The sequence below is a fragment of the Mobula birostris genome, chromosome 2 (assembly GCF_030028105.1).
Source record: "Mobula birostris isolate sMobBir1 chromosome 2, sMobBir1.hap1, whole genome shotgun sequence".
NCBI classification, from domain to species: domain Eukaryota; kingdom Metazoa; phylum Chordata; class Chondrichthyes; order Myliobatiformes; family Myliobatidae; genus Mobula; species Mobula birostris.
In genome coordinates, this window is record NC_092371.1 from 9,655,049 (window position 1) to 9,672,297 (window position 17,249).

The 17,249-nt window shown below is 45.0% G+C and overlaps 1 protein-coding gene across 1 annotated transcript in view; it reads left to right on the top strand.

The window, feature by feature from the left end:
- The window catches only part of clk2a (CDC-like kinase 2a), a 28,907-nt gene extending 13,300 nt beyond the window's left edge, over positions 1–15,607 (top strand). Inside the window, exons 6-13 of the mRNA XM_072282470.1 lie at positions 8,905–9,021; positions 10,600–10,766; positions 11,270–11,364; positions 11,490–11,619; positions 12,667–12,749; positions 12,842–12,921; positions 13,866–13,956; positions 14,719–15,607. Of these exons, the coding sequence (XP_072138571.1) occupies positions 8,905–9,021; positions 10,600–10,766; positions 11,270–11,364; positions 11,490–11,619; positions 12,667–12,749; positions 12,842–12,921; positions 13,866–13,956; positions 14,719–14,904 (949 nt within the window). The 3' untranslated portion in view covers positions 14,905–15,607. The remainder of the gene's footprint in view (positions 1–8,904; positions 9,022–10,599; positions 10,767–11,269; positions 11,365–11,489; positions 11,620–12,666; positions 12,750–12,841; positions 12,922–13,865; positions 13,957–14,718) is intronic.
- Positions 15,608–17,249: the final 1,642 nt, after the last annotated feature.

Genomic DNA, 17,249 nt, shown 5'->3' on the forward strand with positions numbered 1-17,249 from the left:
TGTTTCCCTTTAAATCTTGCCCCTCTCACTTATACCATGCCCTCTAGTTTTGGACTCCCCTATCCTAGGGAAAAGGGTGTGGCCATCCACCTCATTTCTGCCCTCGTGATTTCATATCAGGGTTCTCCATCCTCAGTTTGTGTGTGAATGTGAGATTAACAGCGCCAACTCCAGTGACCTAGGATCATTTCTGATCTCCTTTGCTATCTGTGTGGAATTTGCACCTTGTGGCTGTGTGAGCTTCCGCTGGGTTGCTCCAGTCTCCTCCCACATCCTAAAAGCCTCCAGGGTAGTTAGTTGCTGTAAATGCTCCTTAAAGTGTGGGTGAATGATAGATTCTGGGGGCCTTCGTTTCTCTGGTAGTCTAAATTACCGGTACAGAGCAGTTGACATTTTGCATGCTACAGTTCCCAAGGAGATACTGGATTGTGCGTGGTGAGCCACTTGGCAAGATCCAATAAAGAGAAGTTAGGTTTAGGCGGAGTTGGCTGGTGTTAGTGGGGAGTTGAGGCTTCCGTGAAGAGAAGCATGGGCCATAGGTAGATTTTTTTTTGTTCTTGTGGATTTAGAACAGCGGGAATGCCAGGCAGAATAGTAGAATGCTGCTCTTGCACGATGTGGTAAGAAAGGGAGGCCTCCTGTGTCCTCGATCACTACAACTGGAAGAGTGCGTCCAGCTGCATTTTCTAAAGGACTGTGTTAAGGAGTTGGAGGTGGAGCTGAATGAACTCTGGCTCATTCAGGAGACTGAGGATTGAAAGACAGGACATGGAGGGAGGTAGTTGCATGAGAAGTGCAGGGTACAGGTAACTGGATGACCGTCAGGAGAGGGAAAGGCGATAGGCAGCCTGTGCAGTATATCTCTATAGCCGTTCCCTTCAACAAAAAGTATACTGCTTTAGATACTGTTGAGGGGATGACCTAGCAGGAGAAAGCCAAAGTGATCAAGTCTCTACCCCTGTGGCTTCAAAGAGAGGGATGGGCAGAGAAGAGGTGAGCTGGAGTGATGTGGATTCTTTGGTTAGAGGAACAGAAAGGAGGTTCCATTGCTGGAGGATGCGAGGAGAATGGACATCTTGGATTGAGTCTATAGCATTCTTAATGGGTGGGTGAGCAGCCAGAGGTCGGGGCCCATGTCAGTATCAATAACATGGGTAGGAGGAGTGATGAGGTCCTGCAAAGTGAGGTCAGGGAGTTAGGTGCTAAATTAAAGGATAGGACCTCCACGGTTGTGATCTCAAGATTGCTACCTCTGCCAAGTGTTAGTGAAGCCAGAAATAAGATGATCATACAGTTTAACACATGTCTAAGAGAATGGTGCAGGAGGGAGGGCTTCAGATTTTTGGATTACAGGGCTCTCTTCCAGGGAAGGTTTGCTAGTGATGGTCTAGAGTTGCAGAGGATGGGAACCAGAGGGCCAGACAGTGGAGTAGTTGTGGAGAAAGATGTTGTTAAGCCCACATACAAAGTCACAGATCAAAGGGCTGAGTGTGGTGGGTTGCAAGGAGTATTGTAGGAACAGTGGTTAAGCTTAGGGCACAGAGCAGCATGTGCAACTTATACATTGTAGCCCTTATTGAGACTTGGTTGCAGGAGGGACAGAACTGGCATCTCAATGTTCCTGGGTTGGGTTCCGTTGTTTAAGACGTGATGGAGTGGGAGGGGTGGTATTACTAGTCAGGGAAAATGTCATGGCATTGCTTAGACATGACAGACTTGAGAGCTCATCTAGTGAGGCTTTATGGGTAGAACTGAGGAATAAGAAAGGTATGACCATGTTATTGGGATTAAACTATGGGCCACCCAATTGTGTGCAGAATTTAGAGGAACAAATTTGTAGAAAGACTGCAGACTTTTGCAAGAAACTTTTGTGATAGGTGATGTTAAGTTACCACATATTGATTCCCATGCTGTAAAAGGGCTGGATGAGAAACAGTTTGTCAGATGTGTTCAAGAAAGTTTCCTTAATTAGTACATAGAAGTCCAGCTAGAGAGTGTGGTACTAGATCTCCTATTAGGAAATGAGACCAGAAGGTAGCACTTTGTGTAAGGGAACACTTTGCATCTTGTGATCATAATACAGTTAGTTGCAAGGTAATTATGGAAAAGGATAGGCATGGTCCTCGAGTTGAGATTCTGAATTTGAGAAGGGCCAATTTTGATGGTACCAGAAAAGATCTGGCAAGAGTGGATTGGGACAGGCTGTCTTTAAAGGTCCCCACATGGGAAGCCTTCAAAAGTGAAATTTTGAGAGTGCAGAGTTTGTATTTCCCTGTCAGAATAAAAGACGAGGATAAAGGATTTAGGGGACCTTGGATTTCAAGAAATACTGAGATCCTGGTTAAGAAATAGAAGGAGGTGCATAGCAGGTATAGGCAGGTAGGAACAAGTTAGGTGTTTAAGGAGTAAGAAATGCAAGAGAACACTCTAGAAAATCAGGTGGGCTAAAAGAACACAAAGTTGCTCTAGCAAACAAGGTTAAGGAGAATCCTAAGGGTTTTGACAGATATATTAAGAACAAAATGATAGCAAGGGACAAAGTTGGTCCTCTGGAAGATTAGAGTGGCATTCTATGCGTGGAGCCAAAAGATGGGGGAGATCTTAAGTGGATTTTTTGCAGATGTATTTTCTCGACAGTCTTTCGAAGTGAGGCAAAGCAACAGCGAGGTCATGGTGCTATACACATTTCAGAGGAAGCAAGTGTTTTGTGTCTTGAGGCAAACTAGTGGGGGCTAGCAGAGAGATATTTAAAACATCATTAGCCACTGCTGAGGTGCTGGAGGGTTGTTGCAGAATAAGAATATGCTGGGAAATTCTAGGCTAGTGAGCCTGACACTGTTATTGGGAAGTATTCTAAAATACTGGATATATAAGTATTTGGAAGTACAGTGACAGATTAGGGATAGTCAACATGGCTTTGTGTGTGGTAGGTTGCATCTAACCAATCTTATTAGAATTTGTTTATTTTTGAGGAAGGTACCAGGAAAGTTGATGAAGGCAAGGGATGTCTACGTGGACTTTAGCAAGGCTTTGTGGAAGTGGTGGTACATAGTTGCCTTTCTGACTGCTGGCCTATGACCAGTAGTGTGCTGCAGGTATCAGTGCTGCATCTGTTGTTGTCTGTCATCTATCTCTATCAACAATTTGGATGATAATATAAACTGGATCAGCAAATTGGCAGATGATACCTAGATTTGGGCGGGTATAGTGGACAGTAAGGAAGATTATCAAAGCCTGCAGCAGGATCTGAAGCAGTTGGAAAAATGGCAGATGGGATATAATGCAGACAAGTTTGAGACCAACCAGGTTAGGTCTTACACAGATATAGGGTTGTAAAGATAGCTTTTGGCACATTGATCTTCATAAATAAATGTTAGGATGTTGAAATTGTATGAGATGTTAGGCCTGTTTGGAGTATTGTGTCCAGTTTTGGTCATCTGTTTACAGGAAATGTGTAAACAAGTTTGAAACAGTGCAGAGAAACTTTGCATGGATGTTGCCAGGACTTGAGTTATAGGGAAAGGTTGAGTAGATCTGCACTTTATTTTCTAGAACATCGAAGGTTAAGGGGAGATTTGAAAGTGGTATACAAAATTATGAGGGGTATTTGTAGGGTAAATGCAAGCAGGTTTTTTCCTGAGGTTGGGTGAGACTAGAATTAGAGGCCATATATTAAGGGTGAAAGGTGAAATGTTTAAGAGGAAGATTAGGGAAAACTTCTTCACTCAGTGGTGAGAGTGTAGAACGAGCTGCCAGTGCAAGTGGTGAGTGCGGATTTAATTTAATCATTTAAGAGAAGCTTGGATACTACATTGAGGTACTTGAATAGGAGAGGTATGGAAGGCTATGGTCTGAGTACAACTCAGTGAGATTAAGAAGATTAATAATTTGGCACAGACTAGATGGCGGAAGGGCCTGTTTCTGTGCAGTAGTGTTCTATGGCTAATCTGACTGGGCAGCATTTTGTCATACTTGCCCCTTGTTCTGATTTTTCCTGGTGCAGAATTCATTGGTGATCATTGTTGCTATTTGGAATCTCAAATGAGGTCATTCAGGGAAAGAATTTCTCTGGCTGGGCATGTATTTCTTTGTATTGGGGCAGCATGGTAATGCAGCAGTTAGCATTAAGCTATTACAGCGCTGGTGATCTGATTTCATTTCCCACTATTTTTGTAAGGAGTTTGTACATTCTCCTCCTGTCCATGTGGGTTTTCTGCCACATTCCAAAGAAATGTTAGTAGGCTAATTGGTCAGTACGGGCTTATTGGGCCAGGGGGCCCTTTATTGTGCTGTATCTCTGGATAAAATAAATTATATGCATGTCTGTGTGTGAAAGAGGCAAATAGTATGTTGTACTAACTAATGTGAATATATGTGAAAGAGATGGCTGTAGGGAGGGAGATGGATTCCACATTTGCAAAAGGGTATATCTACATGTACATGAGCTGCTGGGAATGTGGGGAAGTAAATCCGGTTTAGTATAAACAGGTGAAACTTGTCACTATAGACCTGGTGCTGCTGATAGAATCCAACTTGGTAGTGACATTCCTCTGGAGCTATGAACTTCCACTGATCTACCTCTGCCTATTCCCAGCAGAGATGTAGCCTGTTTTATCGAGAGGTACAGCACGATAAAGGGCCATTCTGGCCCAGTAAGCCCGTGTTGCCCAATTATGCCCATGACGAATTAGCCTACTAATATGTATTTGAAAGTTATTGAACAGTGCAGCCCAGTACAGGCCCTTCAGCCCACAGTGTTATGATGTTGACACTTTAACCTACTCTCTGTCAAGAGAGGGAAGGGAAATGCCCGGATAGTGGAGAGCACCCCTGTGGCTGTCCCCCTCAGCAACAAATATCTTGTTCTGGATGCTGTTGAGGGGGATGACCTGACGGGGGACGCCCACGGTGAACGGGTCTCTGGCACTGAGCCTGGCGCTGTTGTGCAGGAAGGAAGGAGGGAGAAGAGAAATGCGGTAGTCGTAGGGGATTCCATAGTCAGGGGAACAGACAGGAGATTCTGTGAGCCTGACAGAGATACCCGCATGGTGTGTTGCCTCCCAGGTGCCAGGGTACGGGATGTCTCGGATCGAGTCCTGAATATTCTAAAGGGGGAGGGTGAGCAGCCAGTTGTCTTGGTACATGTTGGTACCAATGACATAGATAGGACAAAGGAGGAGGTCCTGAAGAGAGATTTCCAGGAGTTAGGAAGGAAGCTGAGAAGCAGGACCTCCAGGGTAGTAATCTCGGGATTGCTACCTGTGCCACGTGCTAGCGAGGGCAAGAGTAGTAGGATCAGGCAGATGAATGCGTGGCTGAGAGACTGGTGTAGGGGGCAGGGCTTCAGATTCTTGGATAATTGGGATCTCTTCTGGGGAAAGTATGACCTGTTCAAAAAGGACAGGTTACACCTGAACCTGAAGGGGACCAATATCCTGGCGGGAAAGTTTAATAGAGCTGTTAGGGAGGGTTTAAACTAATTTGGCAGGGGGATGGGAACCGGAATGATAGAGCAGAGGAAGGGGATAACAGAAATATATCTAAGATAGTGAGCAGTAAAGATGTCAGGAAAGACAGGCAGGTGATGGGGCAAATGTGTAGCCTTTGGGATGAGTTGAAGTGCAATAAAGTTGCAGTGAAATCAAAGCAAAAAGTATCAAATACTGGCCTTCAGGTGTTGTACTTAAATGCACGCAGCATAAGGAATAAGGTGGATGATCTTGTTGTACAGCTACAGATTAGCAGGTATGATACTGTGGCCATCACTGAGACCTGGCTAAAGGATGCATGTCTCAGGGAGCTGAACTTCCAAGGATACACGGTGTACCGGAAGGATAGGAAGGTAGGCAGAGGGGGAGGCGTGGCTTTATTGGTAAGAAATGATATTAAATCGTTAGAAAGAGGTGATATAGGATCGGAAGGTGCAGAATCTTTATGGGTTGAGCTAAGGAATAGCAGGGGTAAAAAGACCCTGATGGCAGTTATTTATAGGCCTCCAAACAGCTGCAGGGATGTGGACTACAAATTACAACTGGAAATAGAAAAGGCTTGTCAGAAGGGCAGTGTTATGATAATTGTGGGGGATTTTAACATGCAAGTAGATTGGAAAAATCAGGTCGGCACTGGATCTCAAGAGAGAGAATTTGTAGAATGTCTGTGAGATGGCTTTTTAGAACAGCTTGTTGTTGAGCCCACTAGGGGATCGGCTGTACTGGATTGGGTATTGTGTAATGAACCGGAGGTGATTGGAGAGATTGAGGTGAAGGAACCCTTAGGAGGCAGTGATCATAACATGATTGAGTTCACTGTGAAATTAGAAAAAGAGAAGCCGAAATCTGATGTGTCGGTGTTTCAGTGGAGTAAAGGAAATTACAGTGGCATGAGAGAGGAACTGGCCAAAGTCGACTGGAAAGAGACACTGGTGGGAAAGACGGCAGAGCAGCAGTGGCTGGAGTTTATGCGAGAAATGAGGAATATGCAAGACAGGTATATTCCAAAAAAGAAGAAATTTTCGAGTGGAAAAAGGATGCAACCATGGTTGACAAGAGAAGTCAAAGCCAAAGTTAAAGCAAAGGAGAGGGCATACAAGGAAGCAACAATTAGTGGGAAGACAGAGGATTGGGAAGTTTTTAAAACCTTACAAAAGGAAACCAAGAAGGTCATTAAGAGAGAAAAGATTAACTATGAAAGGAAACTAGCAAATAATATCAAAGAGGATACTAAAAGCTTTTTCAAGTATATAAAGAGTAGAAGACAGGTGAGAGTAGATATAGGACGGATAGAAAATCATACTGGAGAAATTGTAATGGGAGATGAGGAGATGGCAGAGGAACTGAACAAGTATTTTGCATCAGTCTTCACTGAGGAAGACAGCGGGATACCGGACACTCAAGGTGGCAGGGAAGAGAAGTGTGCGCAGTCACAATTACGACAGAGAAAGTACTCAGGAAGCTGAATAGGCTAAAGGTCGATAAATCTCCTGGACCAGATGGAATGCACCCTCGTGTTCTGAAGGAAGTAGCTGTAGAGATTGCGGAGGCATTAGCGATGATCTTTCAAAAGTCGATAGATTCTGGCATGGTTCCAGAAGACTGGAAGATTGCAAATGTCACTCCGCTATTTAAGAAGGGGGCAAGGAAGCAAAAAGGAAATTATAGACCCGTTAGCTTGACGTCGGTGGTTGGGAAGTTGTTGGAGTCGATTGTCAAGGATGAGGTTACAGAGTACCTGGAGGCATATGACAAGGTAGGCAGAACTCAGCATGGATTCCTTAAAGGAAAATCCTGCCTGACGAACCTATTACAATTTTTTGAGGAAATTACCAGTAGGCTAGACAAGGGAGATGCAGTGGATGTTGTATATTTGGATTTTCAGAAGGCATTTGACAAGGTGCCACACATGAGGCTATTTAACAAGATAAGAGCCCATGGAATTACGGGAAAGTTACATACGTGGATAGAGCGTTGGCTGATTGGCAGGAAAGAGAGAGTGGGAATAAAGGGATCCTATTCTGGTTGGCTGCCGGTTACCAGTGGTGTTCCACAGGGATCAGTGTTGGGGCCGCTTTTTACATTGTACATCAACGATCTGGATTATGGAATAGATGGCTTTGTGGCTAAGTTTGCTGACGATACGAAGATAGGTGGAGGGGCCAGTAGTGCTGAAGAAACGGAGAGTCTGCAGAGAGACTTGGATAGATTGGAAGAATGGGCAGAGAAGTGGCAAATGAAGTACAATGTTGGAAAGTGTTTGGTTATGCACTTTGGCAGAAAAAATAAACAGGCAGACTATTATTTAAATGGGGAAAGAATTCAAGGTTCTGAGATGCAACGGGACTTGGGAGCCCTCGTACAGGATTCCCTTAAAGTTAACCTCCAGGTTGAGTCAGTAGTGAAGAAGACGAATGCAATGTTGGCATTCATTTCTAGAGGAATAGAGTATAGGAGCAGGGATGTGATGCTGAGGCTCTATAAGGCGCTGGTGAGACCTCACTTGGAGTACTGTGGGCAGTTTTGGTCTCCTTATTTAAGAAAGGATGTGCTGACATTGGAGAGGGTACAGAGAAGATTCACGAGAATGATTCCGGGAATGAGAGGGTTAACATATGAAGAACGTTTGTCCGCTCTTGGACTGTATTCCTTGGAGTTTAGAAGAATGAGGGGAGACCTCAGAAACATATCGAATGTTAAAAGGCATGGACAGAGTGGATGTGGCAAAGTTGTTTCCCATGATGGGGGAACCTAGTACTAGAGGGCATGACTTCAGGATTGAAGGGTGCCCTTTCAGAACAGAAATGCGAAGAAATTTTTTTTAGTCGGAGGGTGGTGAATCTATGGAATTTGTTGCCACGGGCGGCAGTGGAGGCCAAGTCATTGGGCGTATTTAAGGCAGAGATTGATAGGTATCTGAGTAGCCAGGGCATCAAAGGTTATGGGGAGAAGGCGGGACAGTGGGACTAAATAGGATAAAATGGATCAGCTCATGATAAAGTGGCGGAGCAGACTCGATGGGCCGATGGCCTATTTCTGCTCCTTTGTCTTATGGTCTTATGGTCTTAAGATCAACCTAACCCTTCCCTCCCCCATAGCCCTCCATTTTTCTTTCATCTATGTGGCTATCTAAAAGTCTCTTCTATGTCCCCTCATTGTATCTGCCCCTGTTCCATCTGTATTTATATATAAAAAAACACTACTGCCATAATTCCCCTCCCCCCGCCCACTTCTTTCCTCCCAGTGTTTTAAAGTATTAATGGTTCAGTAAGTCAGTGCAATTGTTAATGTACAATAAAGACTTGGGTGTTTCGGTTCCACTTCGCTCGAGTAACATCCTGCCCATTTTATTTAGAAATGCCTACCTAAGCTCTTTTTGGTAGTGTTTACTAATGGTTACATTCTCCCTTTTCAGGGGTAGCTCTCGGGTGGCTCTTAAAATAATTAAGAATGTGGAGAAATACAGGGAGGCTGCCCGTCTAGAAATCAACGTGCTGGAGAAAATTAATGAGAAGGATCCTGAAAACAAATTGTAAGTATTGTCACAGAACTTGGTTTGTGAGAGTGTCTCATTTCTGCAGTTAATTGTTGCCTGGTGGATGGGAGGGGGGAACTTGTCATTTGCTGATGTATTTCTTGGTGCAGAAGGCACAGGGGTGAATGTTTAATGGGGATGGGGAATCTTTGCTTCCATTTCAAGGGGTTGGGTCAGTTCACAGAGCCGTGCAGCAGTTGAAGGTGAATACTGAGTCGAGACCAGTGCAAAGTGTTGGTCTAAAACAGAATGACAGAAGCACAACAGACCCATAGTCAGGCGTAGATAATAGGTCTTGCACCTGAAACACTAACCCATTCCTGCAGATTTCCAGCATCTCGGTTTTCTGATTTTCACAGTGGCCACTTCTGAGAACTGTTGCCTTAAAATTTAATTTAAACCTGACCTCCAGCTATCTGTGTGCAGTTTGCAGATTCTCTGTGTGACCCCATTACTTTCCCCATTCATGCTCCTGTTTCTTCTCACGTCCCAAGGAGATGTGCTCGGAAAGATTAATGTGCCACAGTAAATTGCCCATGGTGTGTGAGTAAGGGGTACAGTCTGGAGGAAGTTGTACACCTTGGACAGGTGCTTTATTTCAAGGGACTAGAATATAAAAGCAAGGATGTAATGCTGAGCATCCAAAGATAGGTGGAAGCACAGTGAATGTTGAGGAGGCAGAGAATCTGCTGAAGGACTTGGACAGATCAGAGGAAAGGGCAAAGAAGTGGCAGATAGAAGACAGTGCAGGGAAGTGTATGGTCATGCGTTTTGGTAGAAGGAAAGGCATAATCTATTTACTCAGTGGAGAAAATTTTAAAAATCAGAGATGCAAAGGGACTTGGTCCTAGTGCAAGATTTCCTAAAGGTTTACTTGCTGTTCAGTCATTTGTAAGGGTGGGAAATGCAGTGTTAGCTTTCATTTTGAGGGAAGTAGAATATAAAAGCAAGGATGTAATGCCGAGGCTCCATAAGGCATTGATCAGGCTACATTTGTAATATTGTACACAGCTTTGGGCCTCGTAATAACGTGCTAGCATTGGAGAGAGTCTAGAGGAGGTTCATGAGAATGACCTAGGAATGGAAGGAAACACATGAGCATTTTGAGACTCTGGGTCTGTACTCGGAGTTTAGAAGAATGAGGGAGATCTCATTGAAACCTACTGGATATTGAAAGGTGTAGACAGAGTGGAGGTACAGAGAATGTTTCCAGTTGTCTTGGACCAAAGGACACAGCCTCAGAATGGGAGGATTACCTTTTAGAACAAAGATGAGGAATTTCTTTAGCCAGAGGGTGATGAATCTGGAATTCATTGCTATGGAAAGCTGTGGAGGCCATATCATTGGAGGTTGATAAGTATTAAATTAGTAAGTGTGTCAAAGGTTGTGACGAGAAGGCAGGAGAATGGGGTTGAGAGGGGGAAAAAAAGTCAGCCATGATGAAATGGTAGATTAGACCCTATGGGCTAAATAGCCTAATTATGCTGCCAAGTCTTCTGGTCCATCTGGACAGCGGGCATGGTTTTGCTGTGTTAACTATGTGGCGTCTAAATGCTCTACTTTTTTCCCATTCAGTCAATGCGTGCAGATGTTCGACTGGTTTGATTACCATGGCCACATCTGTATATCGTTTGAATTGCTGGGCCAGAGTACCTTTGACTTCCTGAAGGATAACAACTACTCACCGTACCCCATCCACCAAGTGCGGCACATGGCCTTTCAGACCTGCCATGCAGTTAATTGTGAGTTCTCTGCTGTTTTAACCAGTGCCTTGTCTGGTGGGTACACAGTGACATCATAATACCAGGTTAATGTCGCATAGCAAGGCAAATGCCTTGCTTTAAAAAAATTCTCCCCTGGAAAGTGAAATGCTGTCAGTTCATTGCCTAGTTTTTGTTTATCCATTCATGGGTCATGGACAGTACTGGCGTTATTTATTGCCCTTCCCTTATCTCCCAATAACTAGTCAAGAGCTGACAAATTAGAGGGTCTGGGGTCACTTACAAACAAGGACAAGCATTAATCTGCCATTACATGATCACCATCGCTGATTCTGGCTGTTTGGTCCTGATGTACTTTGATAAGTTGAGTGGGAGTTTCTTATCTAGCATGTTTGTGTTTTCGATTTATGCTGATGAACCAGTGGTCCAGAGCTTGGACTGCTAATCCAAAATGTACTTGTTGCTGAATTCTGGAGCTGCTGACCCGTGTAGTTATCTAATATTTCCTTTTATGTCTTTAATAGTTTTACATGACAACAAGCTCACTCACACTGACCTAAAGCCAGAAAACATTCTCTTTGTAAACTCTGACTACGAGATTGTGGGTAACGCCGAAAAGGTAGGAAGGAGTGTGTGTGTGTGTGTGTGACCTTGTGACTGCTGGGACTTTTGAAGCCTTGTGAATCTTGCAGGTTACCTTGGCATTTGCAGCTAGCTTATACGCCTGACTTTCCCTCCTTGTAGAAGCGTGAAGAGCGAGTGGTAAAAAATACGGCTACCAGGGTGGTGGACTTTGGCAGCGCCACCTTTGACCACGAGCACCACAGCACCATAGTCTCCACAAGGCACTACCGGGCACCAGAAGTCATACTAGGTGAGCAACCTCTGCTGGTTTCCATAACACATGGTTTCTGAGCAGTCCATGAATTCTACATTTTGTTTTACACCATTCATGTATATTTGTGATTTTTTTTATGCCCTTACCCTGTAAAGCAATGAATTTTGATAAATCAGATTCTGAGAATTGGGCCTTTTGGCCCATAGTGTTCTGCCATTCAGTCATAGCTGATATTTTTCAACCTCATTCTCCCACTTTCTCATAACCCTTAGCCCCATACTAATCAAGAACCTATTAATCTCTGTTTTAAATACATCCACTCATTTATGGCAATGAATTCCACAGATTCACCACCCATTTTCTCTTTGCCTCTGTTCTAAAGGGATTCTGAGTCTGTGCCCGCTGGTCTCCCACTGATGGAAGCATCCATTCTACTCAGGCCTTTCAGTTGTAGGTTTCAGTGAGGCCCCTCTGGCAACAAATTCCACAATTTTGCCAGCCTCTGGCTAGAGAAAGTCCCTCTCATCCGAGTTCTGAATGGATGCCCCTTTATCTTGAGGTAGTGATTCCCTAATGAGAACATCCAAGGCTTTCAGTATCAGATAGTTTTCAATAAGATCTCCCTCCATCCATCTGAACACCTTTGAGTAGAAACCCATAGATTAAGCCTTTCATTCCTGGTATCATTTTCCATGAGGCTCCTCTGGACCCCTCCAGGACAATCACATCTTTCCAGTCTGACCATTGCCCTTAAAGCCTCAACAGTAATACATCCTTGCTTTTCTGTCTGAACCTTTTGAAATAAATCTTACTACCATCTTAATCTGTGGGAGTCCTGTATAGGAACAGATTCCTGGATTTTTTTTAAAGCGGTGTGCACCTTTAGTTCCTCCCTCCCTGCACTGTATTCCATCTGCCACTTAGTTAATGATGAACCTGCAGGCTTGTGAGCAGTGGTGACAAGTGGTAGCTTTCACAGTTTATTATTAAGTGACGAGAAACTAAAGTGGATAAAGGAATCAATTTTCGTGAATTGCTTCACTCAGTCTGCTCACCAGTGTGATTACTTTTTCTCCCCTTCAGAGCTTGGTTGGTCCCAGCCATGTGACGTGTGGAGCATAGGCTGCATCGTCTTTGAGTATTACCTCGGCTTTACACTGTTCCAGGTAGGTTTGCTGCTGGCCATAACCCCTGAGGAAATAGAAAACTGGATGCCCACACCTGGTTTTGCCGACATTGTTCCCTTTCTGCCTTTCAGACCCACGACAATCGTGAGCATTTGGCCATGATGGAGAGGATTCTGGGTCCTATCCCTGCCCGGATGATCAGGAAGACCAGGTAAGGCGTGGCTCTCATCTCGAGGGCATCATGAGAGGAGGAGAAGAGATGAGTCCTCCTTTCTGAAGACAGTAAATCTGATATTCTAGTACCCTCGGGACTTTCGTGCTGAGAAAGCACGATTAGGTAACAGAGTTGGAAATTAAGCTCTAGTTGATGAGCAGGGTTCAAGTTGGTGGTCCAAGTTCATTATTCCCAGAAAGTGGCTGCACAGGTTGATAGGGTTGGTAAAGAAGCTGTATGGCAAGCTTGCCTTTATTAGTTGTCAAATTAACGTCAAACATCGGAAAGTTATATTGCAGCTTTATAAAACTAGTTGGGGTGCATCTGGAGTATTGCATCCATTTCTGGTCATCGCATTATATGAAGATGTTGAGGGTTGGGGTTTAGCAGGATGCTGTCTTGATGAGAGGGTGTGCTGTAAGGAGAGGTTGGATAAACTTGGGTGTTTTCTCTGGAGCAGCAGAGGTTGAGGGGAGATCTGGTAGGGATTTATAAGATTGAGAGGAATAAATGGGAGCAGATTCTGGCTGTCCACTCTCTCTAATCCCAAAGCAGGCATTGTGTCACTGCAGCAGGAGGACAAAAGAAGTGGTGTAGCGTACTCCTTGTAGGTAATATTCTCCCCTGAATTTTGGGAATCCCAGTGTCATAGTTCAAAATGGGGATGGAGATGCTGAGACCTCCTCATTCTAAAGAATCCAATCAAGAGCTCCTCCTTTAACTCCTGTCAGCCAGCCATCTCTGAACCAGAGAGGAACCTAGTCACTCCCAGGGACTGTTTGAGATCGAAGGAGGTTGGGGCTGCAGTGCATGTGGGACATTTTGCTTAATGTAATGGAAGGGTGGTTGCAGTATGTGTAGGGGAGGTTTTCTGTTGAAGGAGAGTGGTGGAGTATGGAGAAGTAGTTCAAACATTGTATTGGCAATTTACTGTTAAACAGGAAACAGAAATACTTCTACCATGGCCGCTTGGACTGGGATGACAACAGTTCTGCTGGGAGATACGTAAGGGAGAACTGCAAGCCATTAAAAGTAAGTGCTCTCTGGGCAGTAGTATCTGTTTCAGGGCCCCAAATATGCCATCTCCCCCACCTACTGCTGAAATCTTCCTCTGCTCCTCGAGTCTTCCAGTTCTCCACTACTAATTCCATAAATTCAGCTCCAGTGAGATCACTCCTGTTCCATATTTCCACTGGCCTGTGTTTGTGCGTGAGAGACCGCAGCGGGCTTCCTGATTGAGCTGGCAGAGGCCGCCATCTCTCAAGTAATCAAAACTTGCCGTTTTAAAAGCTGCACTTAATAGAAAGAGATAAATGTGAAATGTCCTGTTCTAAGTTGCCCACACTGATGGAAGTCATTTAGAAAGGAAACATGTTCTTGTTCCCTCTGAGGCTGCACTGCACGTCGAGCAGCCATATATACAAATATGTATATATACAGACCCATTCTCCAGATTCCACCCGTCACCCATGTCTTTGTGCACAAATGCTTGTGTGGTGTTTACACATTCTCCCCTATGACCATATGGATTTCCATTGGTACCCCTGCATCCTCTCACACCTCAAAGATGTGGGAGTCATTGGGTTAATAGGCTGTTGTAACTTACCTCAGGTATGTAGGGGAGGGGAGGTTGATGGAGAGGTGGGGAGAACAAATGACCAGTATGAGTGGTTGATGGTCAGTATGGACCGATTGAGCTGTAAGGTGCTGGGTCAGTACAGGTGGGTAGTGTGCATAGCCTCGGGTGGTTGGGAGCCAATCCGACAGTGTACTGACAGCTGCATCTTTCCACAGCGATACATGATTGCCGACACTGAGGAGCACTGCCAACTATTCAACCTGATTGAGAGGATGCTGGAGTATGAACCTTCAAAACGGATCAACCTCGCTGACGCTCTCCGGCACCCCTTTTTTGATCCACTCAAAACTGAGCCCAAAAGCACAAAGCCGTGGGAATCCAACCGAGATATCAGCAGATGACACGGAGCCCAGCTGGGGACTTTTTGGGCGGGAGGGAGGGGCAGGAGAGAAGAACCTTTATTTTGTTTAGCCTAACTTATTCCTTCTGACTGCTGCCTTGTGGAGCCCCAGGCTGCCCTTCTGAGTTATGGAACCTCACTGCCGACAGTGTTCGGGGCAGGAGGATGGGGAAGTGTCTCTGTGCACAACTCCAGGGGTGGCTGAAATAAACTTATTTCTGGAGAGGTGAAGAACTTCGGATTGTGTCGGCTGCCTCTAAACTGGGAGGGGAAGTCCATGAGTAAGCCAATCAAAGGCATCCAGCAAACCCCTCCCAACCATGTGGGGCAGCCACAGGATGCAACCCCACCTCCCCGTGTGTCTGGGGAGGGGTGGGACTGTTGTCAATATTTCGCTCCTACCTTCAGCAAGCAGTTGCCTCTCCCACTCAGCCATGTACCACACCAATTCATCTGCAAGTAGTGTTAAAAATGGAAGTTCTTAACTGTCCTGTCACGGACTTTATCATGACCACAACCTCTGTATTGCAGTTCTTAATCTCCATCCTTTATGTTTACAGACTGGGCAGGTATGCTCTGTAGATCATCAGACAGGGAGAATATTATACAGGGGAAGGATTAGGCGCTTTTTTTGTGATGGTTTAAAATAGTTTATTGGATATGTGTTTTTTTATATATATATTAAATAAAACCTTTGTATTGTCTTGAGTGGAAATGTACTGCGGCGAGGAGAGAGGAGGTCTCCCCCGCAGCATTACTTAGCACTGCAAAGAAAGGCTGTCATCCCCCTGGGAGAGCCAGACAAGTGCCAGACCGATGGCAGGATCTATCTAAGGTGAGTCCTGGCAGGTTGGTTGAGGGTAGGGACGGTGACAAGGAAATCTATGACTTTTGCTTCTAGCTGTTAGCTTGCTGTACTGTTGACGCTGTACTCAGAAGGGTTTTGCCCCGGTGGTTATACTTTACCATTCCTCTGATTTATTTATTGATACGGGCCCTTGCTGCTCAATGTGCTGCTCTGTCCAGTAGCCGACTACTTTAATCCAATCCTAATCACAAGGCAATTCACAATGACCAAATACCCTACTGACAAGATGTCTTTGACTGTGGGAGGAAACAGGAGTACCTGGAGGAAGCCCATTCAGTCACAGGAAGGAATGTCTTAATGGCTTTGTTACAGTGGCATCCCAGGGTGGGCCCACACATACTGGATGTTCACAGGTTTTATTTCCTCAGAGGCCAGGCCCCTTGTATTTGTGGCCGACTGTTTTGCTGTCTCTCGGCTACTCCCTTCACCCTGCTGAGGAAAGACCAAGGGCAAAAGGGCATCTTCTGCAGCCTTTAAAGGGGTGCAGTAGGAGAGAGGGGCCACATGTTGAGTGTATCTAGCGCCAGCATAAGCCACACGTGTGTAGCAGAGGTAGGAAAAGGATGAGTCCACCATTTGTTGCCCTTCATTGAGCCACTTAAGCTCTGAGTAAGGTTATCCTCAACAGAACCAACTAGGTGTTAACCCTACCTATTCCACAGCCACAATTCATAACACACAGCAGAATTAAGCCAGGTTTTATCATGTCTGATATTCCTCTCAATCTCATTATCCTACCTTCACCCTATTACCTTTGACGACCTGTTTAAGCAAGAGCCTTAAAATATACGCAAAGACTTGGATCTCCACAACTGTCATGGCGGTGAACTCTACTACCCTCAGGCTATAGAAATTATTCATCTTTCTTTGTTCTAACAAGGGACGGCTTTAGACTCTCACTCTCGAAAAATCCTCAATACATCCACCCTATTGCAGCCTAGGAGGAAGCTCTCTCTTCCTCCCTATCCCCTCATTCTTAAAAACTCCAGCGAGTAAGGGTCCAGAGCCATCAAATATTGGGGTTACTCACAGGAGCAGCCCGTGTGGTGTGCCTGCTATTCCAGCCCACTGTGTATTCCATTGCACTGAGGCCCCTTATCTCTGAAAGTTGCAGGTGGTTATTCGCACGCTAGGGCATTGCCTGTAGCGGAGGAAAGGTAAGAGTGGACACCCTTTAGAGGTGAAATGAACTGATGCTGGAAATACTCCACAGGTTGAGAAGCTTTTGAGACAAAAGATAGCGATTCATTGTCCAGCAAAACTGGTAGTGTAATTAAGTGGGTGTAAATTATTCCTCTTCCCACCCTGTCTCTTGCAAAAATGCCACCCCCGCCCCTTGCAATTCCTCCGTCTGCTCTCAGGTAAGGTGAGGTTTTCATTCCAGGACGAAGGGAATGTCTTCCTTTTTTAAAGAAAGGGGCTTCCCTTACCCCACCATCAACTCTGCTCTCAAACGCATTTCTCCCATTTCACGCACA